The sequence below is a fragment of the Borostomias antarcticus genome (genome assembly GCF_949987555.1).
Source record: "Borostomias antarcticus genome assembly, chromosome: 27".
Classification (NCBI taxonomy): domain Eukaryota; kingdom Metazoa; phylum Chordata; class Actinopteri; order Stomiiformes; family Stomiidae; genus Borostomias; species Borostomias antarcticus.
In genome coordinates this window covers 7,884,919-7,901,653 of record NC_140260.1, presented here as the reverse complement: position 1 = coordinate 7,901,653, position 16,735 = coordinate 7,884,919, and the positions used below count along the sequence as shown (strand labels likewise).

The window sequence follows — 16,735 nt, the reverse complement described above, 5'->3', positions numbered from 1 at the left end:
TATTTTATTTAAAATAGGGACAGTGCATATTAATGGACAAAAACACAAGTGTGATCGTAAATACGACAGATTATAGCAAGCTGCTAATTTCCATCTGTAGTCCCCTGGCAGGTTGATGTTAACACAAAACACTGAGCACAAAACAAAGAACAGGCAAAACAAACACAGCAACAAGCTTAACTCATTACCACAGACAACACAAGACATAACTCACTACCACAGACAACACATACAGTAAGGTGCAATACAAGGACAATAGAGATACTTCATACCCACGTGGATAATAGAGATAACTCATTACCACAGAAAAGTGAAAGTGAATAAAAAGTGTCTAGGAGTGAGTGCACGTTTGGTTTGTCCTTAGTCACATCTTCAGGTGCGTTTTAAAAGTGGGAAGGCTCGAACATTCCCTGACTAAGATTGGTCAACTGTTCCACAGTATGCTACCTTTAAAAGACAGGACGTTTTGCCCAAATGTAGTTCGCCTGTGTGGTATTTCACAGTCTCCTCTACTGTGGCCCTCGTGGTCCTCGTGGTGCTGATGGTGTTTGCCAATTAAGGCACATCTGGGCGGTTTGTGCTCTGATGGACACCATTTGTAGTTCAGCCAGCATCACTAACTGAAGCCTGTAAAGAGCATCATTTTCGAGCCCAGTTAATATGAATGGAGGATGGTAAACGGACTTTTATCCAAAGCGCAATACGTGTAACTCCTCCCACACGTATGCAGATGATAAATGTAGCAATAGCCTATATTTACACATTCTTGTTCCACTCACTCTCCTGAATACATTTCACAGTTTGTAGCTTAGCCAGCCTCATTGAACCTATTTCATTTACACGTCCTGTCCTGCACCCTGTCCTGCCCCCTGTCCTGCACCCTGTCCTGCACCCTGTCCTGCACCCTGCCCTGCACCCTGTCCTGCACCCTGTCCTGCACCCTGTCCTGCCCCCTGTCCTGCCCCCTGTCCTGCCCCCTGTCCTGCACCCTGTCCTGCACCCTGTCTGCACCCTGTCCTGCACCCTGTCCTGCACCCTGTCCTGCACCCTGTCCTGCACCCTGTCCTGCACCCTGTCCTGCACCCTGTCCTGCACCCTGTCCTGCACCCTGTCCTCTGTCGTCTTCATCAGTATGCCATTGAAGGATGATGGATTTAAATTATGTAACTTTCTGATTATTTGTTTATGTCATATGTTTATGTCTTATCTTATCTATATGTTTTGTTTGTGTGTGTTTTATCGCAAGGGTGTTCTTTTAGGGTTAGGGTTTTCACATTCAAACTAGAAAGTACATTTCCTGGAGAAAATGTGAGGTGGGCTAGCTGCTGCAGTTGTATGTAACAGCTACTGCTAGAACTACTACGGACCAGGCAATCTCCATGCACCCACCAGCGAAGACCGTGCGTCTCTAGCCCAATCAGGGGCTGAGTTGTGGGGTCTGTGGTGTGGACAGTGGCATGGTGGTGAGACTCCGCCCCCTCAGGTCAGAGCTGGTCGAGGACAGTGTACCCCTCTCCGTGCCACCTACCCGCCCGCACCGGTGAAGACCATGTGTCTCTAGCCCACTCAGGGGCTGAGTTGTGGGGTCTGTGGCGTGGTGGTGAGACCACCACGCCACCACAAAGAGAAAGAAAGAAAGAAAGAAAGAAAGAAAGAAAGAAAGAAAGAAAGAAAGAAAGAAAGAAAGAAAGAAAGAAAGAAAGAAAGAAATAAGGATGGATGAAAGATGGATGGATGGATGGGTGGATGGATGGATGGATGGATGGATGAAAGAAAGAAAGAAAGAAAGATGGATGAAAGAAAGGATGGATGGATGGATGGATGAAAGAAAGAAAGGATGGATGGATGGATGGATGGATGGAAGACAGAAAGAAAGAAAGAAAGAAAGAAAGATGGATGAAAGAAAGAAAGAAAGAAAGAAAGAAAGAAAGAAAGAAAGAAAGAAAAATGGATAGATGGATGGATGGATGGATGAAAGAAAGATGGATGGATGGATGGATGAAAGAAAGAAGAAGGATGGATGGATGAAAGAAAGAAAGAAAGAAAGATGGATGATGGATGGATGGATGAAAGAAAGAAAGAAAGAAAGAAAGAAAGAAAGAAAGAAAGAAGGATGGATGGAAGGAAGAATGGAAGGATGATGGAAGGAAGGAAGGAAGGAAGGAAGGAAGGAAGGAAGGAAGGATGGAAGGAAGGATGGAAGGAAAGAAGGATGGATGGAAGGAAGGAAGGAAAGGAAGGATGGAAGAAAGGAAGGAAGGAAAGAAGGGAATGAAGGAAGGAAGAAAAGAAGGATGGAAGGAAGGAAGGAAGGAAAGGAAGGAAGGAAGGAAGGAAGGAAGGAAGGAAGGAAGGAAGGAAGGAAGGAAGGCAGGAGGGAGGGAGGGAAGGAAGGAAGGAAGGAAGGAAGGAAGGAAGGAAGGAAGGAAGGAAGGAAGGAAGGAAGGAAGGAAGGAAGGAAGGAAGGAAGGAATATGAATGCTACCACAGTAGTCATAAAAGGGTGCCTGTACAGAGAGCCTGCGCGTGTCCCCAAATTCAAATCTCAACTGACACTGAGCATCCTCTCATTCACTTCAATGGAAAGGCATGCCGGATTCAGACAGCTCTCTCTCAAAAAGTATAAATGCTACAGCTTAGCTATTGACACCGTAGGAATCCTGAGAACTTGCTGAACATTTGTATGTATAATTGTCCGTGTAGCTTAAAAACTGTAGGCATGGCAACGAGTTAGAAAAAGGGTTAAAATGCAAAATTAGCAGCTCAAAAGTCAGAGTGTGGGCCCATACGTTTCAATGGAGAGCGCAGTTGCCGAACAAATTGTCATGAAGAGAAAACTATAAGTCACACGGCGTAGATACTTACATTGTACGAATCAGCACAGTTGTGTGAACGTTTTAATGTAGAATATGTGTATGAGCTGTTAAAACTGTAGGAGCGACAGCAGTTTACAAAACGTGTAGATGTTTTCAAAACACAGGCTGCCACACTCTAAATACTGAACATTCCACACATCCACTTCAATGTTAAAAAAGGTCCAAAACAAACTTAAATTACATAAAAACTACAAGGAATTTCAAAAATCTGAATAGATCGTTTACTCAGCTAAAGGTCCTGAACATTTTAAACTTTGAAGGAGGTTTCTAGCACAAAAAATTAAGGAGGAGATAGGTTTCAAAGCTGACAAGGGGTTTCAAGGTCTGCCATAGACTTCCATTGTAAATTTTGTTTGAGAAAAGCGGAATATTTTGAAAAGTATAAAATATATTAAAAATCTGAAAGATATCCCATAAAGACCTTAACAAGCTGAACATTTTGATAGTTGAATGGTTTCTGTAGCTCAAAGTATGAAGGAGTTGAAGGCTGAAGAAGGTTTCAAAACTCCCCCATAGACTTCCATTCAAAAATATTGTTGAAAAAGTTGAATATTTTAAAAAGTATAAAAGGTATAAAAAATCTGAAAGTATTCCGCGCATGTCCTTAACAAGCTGAACATTTTGATACTTGAATGGTTTAAGTGGCTCAAAGTATGAAGGAGCTACAGAGAGCCAAAAAACGTACGGAAGAAGAAGTAAAAAAAAAATAAAAAAAAAATAAAGAACTGGATAACAATAGTGTGAATGCTTGCAGCATTCACACTAATAAAGAAATAGTGGGAATATCACAAGTTGGGCTAGCTTCTACAAGCTAGCCCACCTAATAAAGAAAGAAAGAAAGAAATAGTGGGAATATCACAAGTTGGGCTAGCTTCTACAAGCTAGCCCACCTAATAACAAAAGTGTTTGCGTGACCTTTATTTTGAAATCCCTTGCTAATACCGGATATGCGTGTGGTGCGTTTGGGCTCCTGCTAGCTGGGTAAAGGCGGAAAACTCAAGTGAGTGGCGTGTGTTGTGCTTGGTAACAAGGTTAACCCTAAGCCTCTCGATGGTTTCCTGTCATGTTCAATTAAATGATAGTTATATTTTATAGCTGGCTAGAAAACTATCGACTTGTGTGTGTTGTGTCCCGCCCGATGCTTGCTAGCTTGCCCTAATGCATGATACCGTCAGCTAGCTGCCATTAGCTTAGCTCTCTCACTGTGCTAGCTAAGCAAGACGGGTTACATATCACTAACACAGGACCAGCAAGCCTGCAGAACTTCAAATCAGAGTGAATGTGGTCTCTTCATCTTGCAGTGAAGCCTTGACGAAGCTGAATATCAACACAGAAAGCTTATCAGCTGCGGAACTTCCCTTTGGACCCAAGTGGATTCTGCCCTCTGGGGTGCTAACTAGCTAGCTGGGATGGAAGGTCAGACCGTGGGAGGAGAGGAGGAAATAGGAGGAGACAGAGACGCAGGACCCACCCAGAAGACGAGGAGGAAGCAGGAGGAGGAGGAGGGAGAATCACCGAGCAAGAAGAGGGTGAGCATCATGGGACAGGTCTGATCTTTAAAGGACCACACTTTCTCTCTGTTTCCATGGTGAGGGTTTTTGAATAGACAAGATTTCTTTCGTTAAACTTCCCTCTCATCCCTCCTCCCTCCCTCTCTCATCCCTCCTCCCTCCCTCTCTCATCCCTCTCTCATCCCTCCTCCCTCCCTCTCTCATCCCTCTCATCCCTCCTCCCTCCCTCTCTCATCCCTCCTCCCTCCCTCTCTCTCCCTCTCATCCCTCCTCCCTCCCTCTCTCTCCCTCTCATCCCTCCTCCCTCCCTCTCTCTCCCTCTCATCCCTCCTCCCTCCCTCTCTCCCTCTCATCCCTCCTCCCTCCCTCTCTCTCCCTCTCATCCCTCCCTCCCTCTCTCTCCCTCTCATCCCTCCCTCCCTCTCTCTCCCTCTCACCCCTCCCTCCCTCTCTCTCCCTCTCATCCCTCCTCCCTCCCTCTCTCTCTCCCTCCCCCCCTCCCTCCCTCTCTCCCTCCCCCCCTCCCTCCCTCTCTCTCTCTCTCCCCCCTCCCTCTCTCTCTCTCATTCTCCTTCCCTCCCCCCTCCCATCTCTCTCTTTCTCACTCCCCCCCCCCACTCTTTCTCCCTCCCCCCCCCCTTCCCACAGCTGATGGAGGAGGGCCACAGTAGGAGGGTGGCCAGTCATTACAACAGCCAGCCGGAGACCGGCCTGGCCGCGCGGAGCCAGAGCAGGATCGTCTACATGAGGAACTTCAACAACTGGCTCAAGAGCGTCCTGATTGGTGAGAGAGGGTCCTGATTGGTGAGAGAGGGTCCTGATTGGTGAGAGAGGGTCCTGATTGGTGAGATGGCGGCCAACCAGTCGTGCGTGCGTGCGAGCGAACCGTCAACCTTTTCTCTCCCCCCCCCCCCCCAGGTGAGATGGTGGACCGGGTGCGTCAGAGCCGGAGGGATGTGAGTGTTCTGGACCTGGGCTGTGGGAAGGGAGGAGACCTGCTCAAGTGGAGGAAGGGACGCATCAGCCACCTGGTGTGTGCAGGTACAGTACTTCCGGACTACAATACCCAGCAGCCACCTGGTATGTGCAGGTACAGTACTAGCGAACTACAATACCCAGCAGCAACCTGGTGTGTGCAGGTACAGTACTACCGGACTACAATACCCAGCAGCCACCTGGTGTGTGCAGTCACAGGACTATGATATCATGCATCCAAATGGTGCAAAGAACGAGAGGGCTGAAGGCTATGGGATAGGGAACGAGAGGGCTGAAGGTTATTATGGGATGTGTCTTCAGGGTGGTGTTATGTTGCGTTTGACAGACATTGCTGCGGTATCGGTGGAGCAGTGTCAGAATCGCTATGACGACATGAAGAGGAGGGGCAGCCCCCACGAGAGAATCTTCTCTGCGGAGTTCATAGCAGCAGACTGCACCAAGGTACAACACCTCTCCTCCTCCCCCTCCTCCTCCTCTCCTCCTCCCCCTCCCCCTCTCCTCTCCTCCCTCTCCCTCTCACTAAAGGTGACCGAGCCTTCGGAGTCGTAGCTCCTAAGCTGTGGAACCTTCTTTCTGTGGCCTCTGTTGACGCAGCTGAAAACCCATCTTTTTCTCTAGCCTCCTGTGTCTTTTTATCTGTCTTCATGTTTTTTATGTTAGTTTTTTTTTTTTTACCATTGTTTTTAATGATTTGATGACATGTGAAGAACTTGTTCTGTAAAAGATGCTATATAAAGGAAATGTACTTAGCTCCTCCCCCTCTAACCCTGGTGTCACGCCCCGCTCCCCCCACCAGGAGGTGCTGTCCGAGAGGCTGCGGGACCCGCAGATGAGCTTCGACGTGGTCAGCTGCCAGTTCGTGTACCACTACTCGTTCGAGACGCAGCAGCAGGCCGACATGATGCTGAGGAACGCCTGCGAACAGCTCCGCCCGGGGGGCTTCTTCATCGGCACCACCCCCGACGCTTACGAGCTGGTGTAAGGAAGGACACGTGTGTGTGTGTGTGTGTGTGTGTGTGTGTGTGTCTGTGTGTGTGTGTCTGTGAAAATCATGCTGCATTCCATTTGTATCGGAACCCGAACTCGTTTCAGCTGCTGACGTCAAAATCGAGATGGCTGCTCTTTTCGTAAACAAAGTGAAAGCTGTAATAAGACCGTTTATTAGCGCTTCAGTCTTATTTGTGTCATTGAATCAGTCGTACACACAGTGCAATGTTGCTATAGTTGCTATGGCGCGTAGTGTGCTGTTATCACCTGGTATTGCTAACAATGGCTAACTTGGCCAGTGGGCTTTTCTGCGTTTTCTCGCCTTTTTGTTTCTGGAACGCATTTAACTGGGATATGTCATCCTGGGCGCCGAATCCGGAGCTCCGATACAAATGGAATGCAGTGTTAGCCGTTAGCCGTTAGCTCCCTCCAGTGACCAGCCGCGCCCTTACAGGAAGCGCGTGGAGGAGTCCCCGACCAGCACGTTCGGTAACGAGGTGTTCAGCGTGTCGTTCCTGAAGAAAGGGGAGTACCCGCTGTTCGGCTGCCAGTACCACTTCAACCTGGAGGGCGTGGTCAACGTGCCCGAGTTCCTCGTCTACTTCCCCCTGTTTGAGGAGTGAGTTGTTCCGCCAGATCTTTTATCGTTTGTCTAAGCCGAGGGTCCTAATAAGCTCCACCCACTTACCGCCAAGCAGCCCCAAACATCTACCCCGTAATGCCCATAACTGCCACAAACAACTGCCCCATGACGTCTTAATTGCCCCCAGACACATTACGTTACATTACGACGCTAGCTTGCATTAATGTTCCTCCAGCCACCTAAAAGTGCCAGTCAAAGCAACGGCAAATGCAAAGAAATATCAGTTAAGCGTAGCCTAATCTTGCGTATTGTTTATGTAAGCTATGTAAAAAAGGCAGTGATTGTGGTAGAAGAAGACAGGACCAGCACAGAGTGGAGGGACAGATGAGAGAGGAGAGGATAGAGGTTGTTGAGAGGAGAGCAGGAGAAGAGAGAGGAGAAGGAAGGGGACAGGTGAGAGGAGAGGATAGAGGTTGTTGAGAGGAGAGCAGGAGAAGAGAGAGGAGAAGGAAGGGGACAGGTGAGAGGAGAGGATAGAGGTAGTTGAGAGGAGAGCAGGAGAAGAGAGAGGAGAAGGAAGGAGACAGGTGAGAGAGGAGAGGATAGAGGGTGTTGAGAGGAGAGCAGGAGAAGAGAGAGGAGAAGGAAGGGGACAGGTGAGAGAGGAGAGGATAGAGGTGGTTGAGAGGAGAGCAGGAGAAGAGAGAGGAGAAGGAAGGGGACAGGTGAGAGGAGAGGATAGAGGTGGTTGAGAGGAGAGCAGGAGAAGAGAGAGGAGAAGGAAGGGGACAGGTGAGAGAGGAGAGGATAGAGGTTGTTGAGAGGAGAGCAGGAGAAGAGAGAGGAGAAGGAAGGGGACAGGTGAGAGGAGAGGATAGAGGTGGTTGAGAGGAGAGCAGGAGAAGAGAGAGGAGAAGGAAGGAGACAGGTGAGAGAGGAGAGGATAGAGGTTGTTGAGAGGAGAGCAGGAGAAGAGAGAGGAGAAGGAAGGGGACAGGTGAGAGGAGAGGATAGAGGTTGTTGAGAGGAGAGCAGGAGAAGAGAGAAGAGAGGATAAGGAATGGGACAGGTGAGAGAGGAGAGGATAGAGGGTGTTGAGAGGAGAGCAGGAGAAGAGAGAGGAGAAGGAAGGGGACAGGTGAGAGGAGAGGATAGAGGTTGTTGAGAGGAGAGCAGGAGAAGAGAGAGGAGAAGGAAGGGGACAGGTGAGAGAGGAGAGGATAGAGGGTGTTGAGAGGAGAGCAGGAGAAGAGAGAGGAGAAGGAAGAGGACAGGTGAGAGAGGAGAGGATAGAGGTTGTTGAGAGGAGAGCAGGAGAAGAGAGAGGAGAAGGAAGGGGACAGGTGAGAGAGGAGAGGATAGAGGTTGTTGAGAGGAGAGCAGGAGAAGAGAGAGGAGAAGGAAGGGGACAGGTGAGAGAGGAGAGGATAGAGGTGGTTGAGAGGAGAGCAGGAGAAGAGAGAGGAGAAGGAAGGGGACAGGGCAGGATGAGAGATTAGAAAGAGTGATGATTTAGAAGGAATGAGTATGCAGTTAAGCATCAATGGGCATCAAACATTTTTTTATTTTTTATTAAATAAAACATTCTATCTATTATTCTCACCCCATAACTCAAAATTAAAGAAAGCATATTTCATGTAGGCTAAACATGCCGTTTCAGAATACTTTTCAATTATATGTTTCACGATTTTGTTATGTTCATTCTTTAAAAGTCACCAGAATACAGGAAACTAGGTCTCTGAAACTTTTTTTTTCTGGGGGAGGAAAAATCGTGTCCCAGACCCACCGCTTTGGTATAGAAATCCTCCCTATTTAGTCTTCAGCTTGGTAGCACCACACCAAGAGGTCCGTTCCACAGGAAACACTAATCTAGTGCTGAAGGCAAAGTGCAAGAATAGCAAACTAAAATCCAGGGTTCAGAGGTCTGGGGGCTGCTCTGGCTTAAACACCCACCCTGTAAACGCTCCTCACCCCGGTCTCCAGGGTTCAGAGGTCTGGGGGCTGCTCTGGCTTAAACACCTACCCTGTAAACGCTCCTCACCCCGGTCTCCAGGGTTCAGAGGTCTGGGGGCTGCTCTGGCTTAAACACCCACCCTGTAAACGCTCCTCACCCCGGTCTCCAGGGTTCAGAGATCTGGGGCTGCTCTGGCTTAAACACCCACCCTGTAAACGCTCCTCACCCCGGTCTCCATGTGGCCTGGATCTTCACTTATCATTCACTTCACAGTCCCCACCACTAAATGGCGTATGTGACTTGCAAACAAATGCTGCCTCTTACAAAAGACCCAGCAGATATAGAAAAATGCTTGTGTGTCCCTGACTGACATGCTTGTAAAGAGAGAGCTGGTTGGTTGTGTGCTTGTCTGACTGGGCTGTGTGCTTGTCTGACTGGGCTGAGTGTGCTTGTCTGACTGGGCTGAGTGTGCTTGTCTGACTGGGCTGAGTGTGCTTGACTGACTGGGCTGAGTGTGCTTGTCTGACTGGGCTGTGTGTGCTTGTCTGACTGGGCTGTGTGTACTTGTCTGACTGGCCTGTGTGTGCTTGTCTGACTGGGCTGTGTGTGCTTGTCTGACTGGGCTGTGTGTGCTTGTCTGACTGGGCTGTGTGTGCTTGTCTGACTGGGTGTGTGTGCTTGTCTGACTGGGCTGAGTGTGCTTGTCTGACTGGGCTGAGTGTGCTTGTCTGACTGGGCTGTGTGTGCTTGTCTGACTGGGCTGTGTGTGCTTGTCTGACTGGGCTGTGTGTACTTGGCAGGATGGCTAAGAAGTACAACATGCGTCTGGTGTTCAAGAAGACCTTCTCCGAGTTCTTCCAGGAGCACGTCACAGACGAGCAGCACAAGAGCCTGATGCAGAGGATGCATGCTCTGGAGGTAGACTACACTAGACTACTACACTATACAAGACTACACTAGACTATACTAGACTACTACACTATACAAGACTACACTAGACTACTACACTCCACTACACAAGACTACACTAGACTACTACACTCCACTATACAAGACTACACTAGACTACTACACTCCACTACACTATACAAGACTACACTAGACTACTACACTCCACTACACTATACAAGACTACACTAGACTACTACACTCCACTACACTATACAAGACTACACTACACTAGACTACTACACTCCACTACACTATACAAGACTACACTACACTAGACTACTACACTCCACTACACTACAAGAGCCTGATGCAGAGGATGCATGCTCTGGAGGTAGACTACACTAGACTACTACACTCCACTACACTACAAGAGCCTGATGCAGAGGATGCATGCTCTGGAGGTAGACTACACTAGACTACTACACTCCACTATACAAGACTACACTAGACTACTACACTACACTATACAAGACTACACTACACTATACTATACAAGACTACACTACACTACACTATACAAGACTACACTAGACTACTACACTCCACTATACAAGACTACACTATACTACTACACTCCACTACACTATACAAGACTACACTAGACTACTACACTACACTATACAAGACTACACTAGACTACTACACTCCACTATACAATACTACACTATACTACTACACTCCACTACACTATACAAGACTACACTAGACTACTACACTCCACTACACTATACAAGACTACACTAGACTACACTACACTACACTGCCATAGGAGATTACAATACTACACTACAATACTATACTACAGTACACTACACTGCCATAGAAGACTTTACTATACTACACTACAATACTATACTACAGTACACTACACTGCCATAGAAGACTTTACTATACTACACTACAATACTATACTACAGTACACTACACTGCCATAGAAGACTTTACTATACTACACTACAATACTATACTACAGTACACTACACTGCCATAGAATACTTTACTATACTACACTACAATACTATACTACAGTACACTACACTGCCATAGGAGACTTTACTATACTACACTACAATACTATACTACAGTACACTACACTGCCATAGAAGACTTTACTATACTACACTACAATACTATACTACAGTACACTACACTGCCATAGGATACTTTACTATACTACACTACAATACTATACTACAGTACACTACACTGCCATAGGATACTTTACTATACTACACTACAATACTATACTACAGTACACTACACTGCCATAGGAGACTTTACTATACTACACTACAATACTATACTACAGTACACTACACTGCCATAGGAGACTTTACTATACTACACTACAATACTACAGTACACTACACTGCCATAGAAGACTTTACTATACTACAGTACACTACACTGCCATAGGAGACTTTACTATACTACACTACAATACTATACTACAGTACACTACACTGCCATAGAATACTTTACTATACTACACTACAATACTATACTACAGTAGACTACACTGCCATAGAAGACTTTACTATACTACACTACAATACTATACTACAGTACACTACACTGCCATAGGAGACTTAACTATACTACAATACTATACTACAGTACACTACACTGCCATAGGAGACTTTACTATACTACACTACAATACTATACTACAGTACACTACACTGCTATAGGAGACTTTACTACACTACACTACAATACTATACTACAGTACACTACACTGCCATAGGAGACTTTACTATACTACACTACAATACTATACTACAGTACACTACACTGCCATAGAAGACTTTACTATACTACACTACAATACTATACTACAGTACACTACACTGCCATAGGAGACTTTACTATACTACACTACAATACTATACTACAGTACACTACACTGCCATAGGAGACTTTACTATACTACACTACAGTATATTATAGGGATGCACTGAGTGATAGACATAATATCCCTTACGCTCTCTCTGAATATCTCTCTCAGAATATCCCTCTCTCTCTGAATATCCCTCTCTCTCTCTGAATATCCCTCTCTCTCTCTCTGAATATCCCTCTCTCTCTGAATATCCCTCTCTCTCTCTCTCAATATCCCTCTCTCTCTGAATATCCCTCTCTCTCTCTCTCTGAATATCTCTCTGAATATCCCTCTCTCTCTCTCTGAATATCTCTCTGAATATCCCTCTCTCTCTCTCTGAATATCTCTCTGAATATCCCTCTCTCTCTCTCTGAATATCTCTCTGAATATCCCTCTCTCTCTGAATATCCCTCTCTCTGAATATCCCTCTCTCTCTCAATATCTCTCTCTCTCTCTCTGAATATCTCTCTGAATATCCCTCTCTCTCTCTCTCTGAATATCTCTCTGAATATCCCTCTCTCTCTATCTGAATATCCCTCTCTCTCTCCCTGAATATCCCTCTCTCTCTCTCTGAATATCCCTCTCTCTGAATATCCCTCTCTCTCTGAATATCCCTCTCTCTCTGAATATCCCTCTCTCTCTGAATATCTCTCTGAATATCTCTCTCTCTCTCTCTCTGAATATCCCTCTCTCTCTGAATATCCCTCTCTCTCTCTGAATATCCCTCTCTCTCTGAATATCCCTCTCTCTCTCTCTCTGAATATCTCTCTGAATATCCCTCTCTCTCTCTGAATATCCCTCTCTCTCTCTCTCTCTCTGAATATCCCTCTCTCTCTCTCTCTCTCTCTCTGAATATCCCTCTCTCTCTCTCTGAATATCCCTCTCTCTCTCTCTCTCTGAATATCCCTCTCTCTCTCTCTCTCTGAATATCCCTCTCTCTCTCTCTGAATATCTCTCTCTCTCTCTCTGAATATCCCTCTCTCTCTCTCTCTCTCTCTCTGAATATCCCTCTCTCTCTCTCTCTGAATATCCCTCTCTCTCTCTCTGAATATCCCTCTCTCTCTCTGAATATCCCTCTCTCTCTCTCTCTCTCTGAATATCCCTCTCTCTCTCTCTCTCTGAATATCCCTCTCTCTCTCTGAATATCCCCCTCTCTCTCTCTCTGAATATCCCTCTCTCTCTCTGAATATCCCTCTCTGAATATCCCCCTCTCTCTCTCTCTCTCTCTCTCTGAATATCCCTCTCTCTCTCTCTCTGAATATCCCTCTCTCTCTGAATATCCCTCTCTCTCTCTCTCTCTGAATATCCCTCTCTCTCTCTGAATATCCCCCTCTCTCTCTCTCTGAATATCCCCCTCTCTCTCTCTCTCTCTCTCTCTGAATATCTCTCTCTCTCTCTCTCTCTCTGAATATCCCCCTCTCTCTCTCTCTCTCTCTCTCTGAATATCTCTCTCTCTCTCTCTCTCTCTGAATATCCCTCTCTCTCTGAATATCCCTCTCTCTCTCTCTCTCTCTGAATATCCCTCTCTCTCTCTGAATATCCCTCTCTCTCTCTCTCTCTCTCTCTCTCTGAATATCACTCTCTCTCTCAATATCCCCCTCTCTCTCTCTCTGAATATCCCTCTCTCTCTCTTAATATCCCTTTCTCTCTCAATATCTCTCCCTCTCTCTCTCTGAATATCCCTCTCTCTGAATATCCCTCTCTCTCTCTCTCTCTGAATATCCCTCTCTTAATATCCCTTTCTCTCTCAATATCCCTCTCTCTCTCTCTCTGAATATCCCTTTCTCTCTCAATATCCCTCTCTCTCTCTCTCTCTGAATATCCCTCTCTGAATATCCCTCTCTCTCTCTCTGAATATCCCTCTCTCTCTCTCTCTCTCTCTCTCTCTCTCTCACACTGACACTTGCTGTGTCTGTATCCACCCAGTCTATAGGGTGTTGATGATGTGTGTGTGTCCTTCTCAGCCCTACCCAGTAGAAGACCGGTCCAAGGAGTCGTCAGACGGCGTGGAGTACGAGCACGCCCGGACACGCTCAGAGACACCGGGGGCCCGGCTGCCACTGGTGAGTACCGTCTGAGACCAGCAGGGCCTTCTGAGACCAGCAGGGCCTTCTGAGACCAGCAGGGCCTTCTGAGACCAGCAGGGCCTTCTCTGGGACCAGCAGGGCCTTCTCTGGGACCAGCAGGGCCTTCTGAGACCAGCAGGGCCTTCTCTTAGACCAGCAGGGCCTTCTCTGAGACCAGCAGGGCCTTATCTGAGACCAGCAGGGCCTTCTGAGACCAGCAGGGCCTTCTGAGACCAGCAGGGCCTTCTCTGGACCAGCAGGGCCTTCTCTGGGACCAGCAGGGCCTTCTCTGAGACCAGCAGGGCCTTCTCTGAGACCAGCAGGGCCTTCTGAGACCAGCAGGGCCTTCTGAGACCAGCAGGGCCTTCTCTGAGACCAGCAGGGCCTTCTGAGACCAGGATGTGGACACAGTGACCCGGAGACATGTTCCCCAGCTGAATACACGCATACAAACATTAGCCTCCGCAATGCCCTTTACTACAACTCTGTACGTAGAGTGTGTGTGAGTGTGTGTGTTTGTGTAACTAATCTAATCTCTCTCTGTCTACAGGGCACATTGAGCAAGTCGGAGTGGGAGGCTACAAGTATGTTTTTATATGACATTGTGCATGTCGTGTGTGTGCATGTCGTGTGTGTATGCGTGCGTGTGTGTGTGTGTGAGTGAGCGTGTTTCTAGTCACGACTCACGAGGACTGAAAGAAGAAACTGGAAAATCAGTGTTATCAGTGTAGTTAGTGAGCTGCTGTCATTCATGCATGGTCCCATTCCCAGACAGTCTACTGTAGACCATCACACAGACTCCATCAGGTAGTCTGGGAACTTTGAGCCAGTCATTCTGGGAATGCTGATAATCGCCATGTCTGATTGGCTGTGGGGAGAAAAGCCATTTTTGGTCATGTCTTGTGTTCTGGTCATGTCTATGCCACGCCCCCCCACCGCCATGGCCCGGCCACGCCCCCTCAACCCTGGCTGATAATGTTCCTTATTCTGATTAAATCCATTAGAATTTGATTTAATTTAGTCTATGTTCTCTCCCCCTCTCGCTCTCTTTCTGTTCTTTTCCCTTCTCTCTCCCTCCCTCCCTCTCTCTCCCTCTCTCCCCCCCCCCCTCTCCCTCTCTCTCTCTACCTCCCTCTCTCTCCCTCCTCTCTCCCTCCCTCTCTCTCCCCCCCCTCTCACTCCCTCTCTCTCCCTCTCCCCCCCCCCCTCTCTCTCCCTCCCTCTCTCTCCCTCTCCCCCCCCCCTCTCACTCCCTCTCTCTCCCTCTCTCCCTCTCCCCCCCCCTCTCACTCCCTCTCTCTCCCTCCCTCTCTCTCCCCCTCCCCCCCCCCCGCCCATCCCCATCCCCTCCCCCGCCCATCCCCTCCCCCTCCCCCCCCCCCCTCTCACTCCCTCCCTCCCTCCCTCTCTCTCCCCCCCCCTCTCTCTCCTCCCCCTCTCTCCCCCTCTTTCTCCCCCTCTTTCTCTCTCTCCCTCCTCTAGGTATATACTTGGTGTTTGCGTTTGAGAAGATGTCCTGATCATGAACCTTTGCCAGGAGTGAGTGAACGCTGTCCAGCTTTCTACCGAGAGGACCGTTCCCCTCCCGACCACACTTCTGTTTTTCATCACTTTCTTTTGTGGGTGTTCTGTGTTTTGTTTGTGGCGTGGGAGGGGGGTGATGTCATGACACACACGTGTATGTGGATGTGAGGAGAGACTTGCTGCTCACCTGGCAGCTCATTGAACAGTACCAACACGGACTATTATGTAATAGGACCATGAATTTAGTCTGTCTGTGTTCCCTGTTGAAAGTATTGGATTAAAATGTTGTGACTGTGTTTAAGAGTTGGAGATGTAAACATACTGGCCCTCTTTTATCAAACAGAGCACATTCTATTGCACATTCCATCGCACAAACGATGGTACGACAGCGTCCGCGTGTGATCTATCAAACAATTGTATGCCACCAATCACATCGTACGAATGATCGGGCGTTGATAAATGTGGCGGATGGAAACTATTGTAATTAGAATATCACGCCCGTGACGCCCCTATATATTCAGGGTTCAGAGGCCGCGCCCCTAGAGTTCACGACATGGACAAGCGGAATACGACCAAAAAGAGACACTTCTCTGAGGCTGAAATAGAGGTTTTAACCTCAAGTGCAGTCTAACCAGCTGGTGCTGTTTGGTGGCCTCAAAAGTGGCATCAAAGGAAGCAGGAAAAATGTGTTATGGAGAGAAATCACTGCTGTGGTGAACAGCGTTTCTGTGGCCGATAGAACTCCAACAGAAGTGTGGATTTGTAATTTATCCTACATCTTTACATGACAGTGGGCTATGGCCTGTATAATATAGTATCATGGTTGCTCATGTCCCAATCGTTTTATATGAAGGTGACGAGAAAATGGTCCGATTTGAAACTCGCCACCAAAAAGCGTGTTACAGCGCTCATAATGAAACCCTGCTGTGCCCCCCCGTCGACCAATCAAAAACATTGTTATACAGAGGCGGCTGGATCCCACTCAAGGCCCGTTCCTGCCTGAGAGAGATGGGGCTTGAACGAGATTAACAAAACCCTGAAATCTCAGAAATAAAATGGGCTATTTATGTTGTGAATTGTCTGACTTTCTTTAATGGAATAGCTTGCAGCCAAACATGAATAGCCTACATTTAAAAGAGTAGTAAAGGGAAAATGCATGTTTAGCCCTGTTTTAAGGTTACTTATGATCATATACAATGGTTCAGATCAAAACGTTGAAAAAGCTAGCATTTTTGAGAAAGTTGATAATTGCTCTACCACCGTTTTGGTCATACAATGGATGTGGATGGGCATCTTGAAAAATCATTCAAAAACATGTTAAACTCGAATGTTCTCGCCGCGCCCGGTGTGAACACAGCATAATAAGTATACGACTATCTCCAAATGAAAGTTAACAAAATTATTCTTT

General features: G+C 47.2%; 1 protein-coding gene across 2 annotated transcripts; it reads left to right on the top strand.

Moving 5' to 3' along the window:
• The first annotated feature begins 3,818 nt into the window (after nucleotides 1-3,818).
• Nucleotides 3,819-15,628, top strand: rnmt (RNA (guanine-7-) methyltransferase). Of its 2 annotated transcripts, none has more exons than XM_084459275.1 (11): nucleotides 3,819-3,876; nucleotides 4,178-4,405; nucleotides 5,036-5,171; nucleotides 5,306-5,428; nucleotides 5,709-5,824; nucleotides 6,180-6,361; nucleotides 6,825-6,989; nucleotides 9,708-9,825; nucleotides 13,702-13,800; nucleotides 14,354-14,387; nucleotides 15,286-15,628. In XM_084459275.1, the coding sequence occupies exons 2-11, from the start codon at nucleotides 4,286-4,288 to the stop codon at nucleotides 15,321-15,323; spliced, it is 1,131 nt and encodes a 376-aa protein (XP_084315401.1). In that variant the 5' UTR covers nucleotides 3,819-3,876; nucleotides 4,178-4,285; the 3' UTR covers nucleotides 15,324-15,628. The 2 variants fall into 2 exon arrangements, with proteins under 2 accessions (XP_084315401.1, XP_084315402.1); XM_084459276.1 differs by having other exon boundaries at nucleotides 3,856-3,907.
• The last annotated feature ends 1,107 nt before the right edge of the window (nucleotides 15,629-16,735 follow it).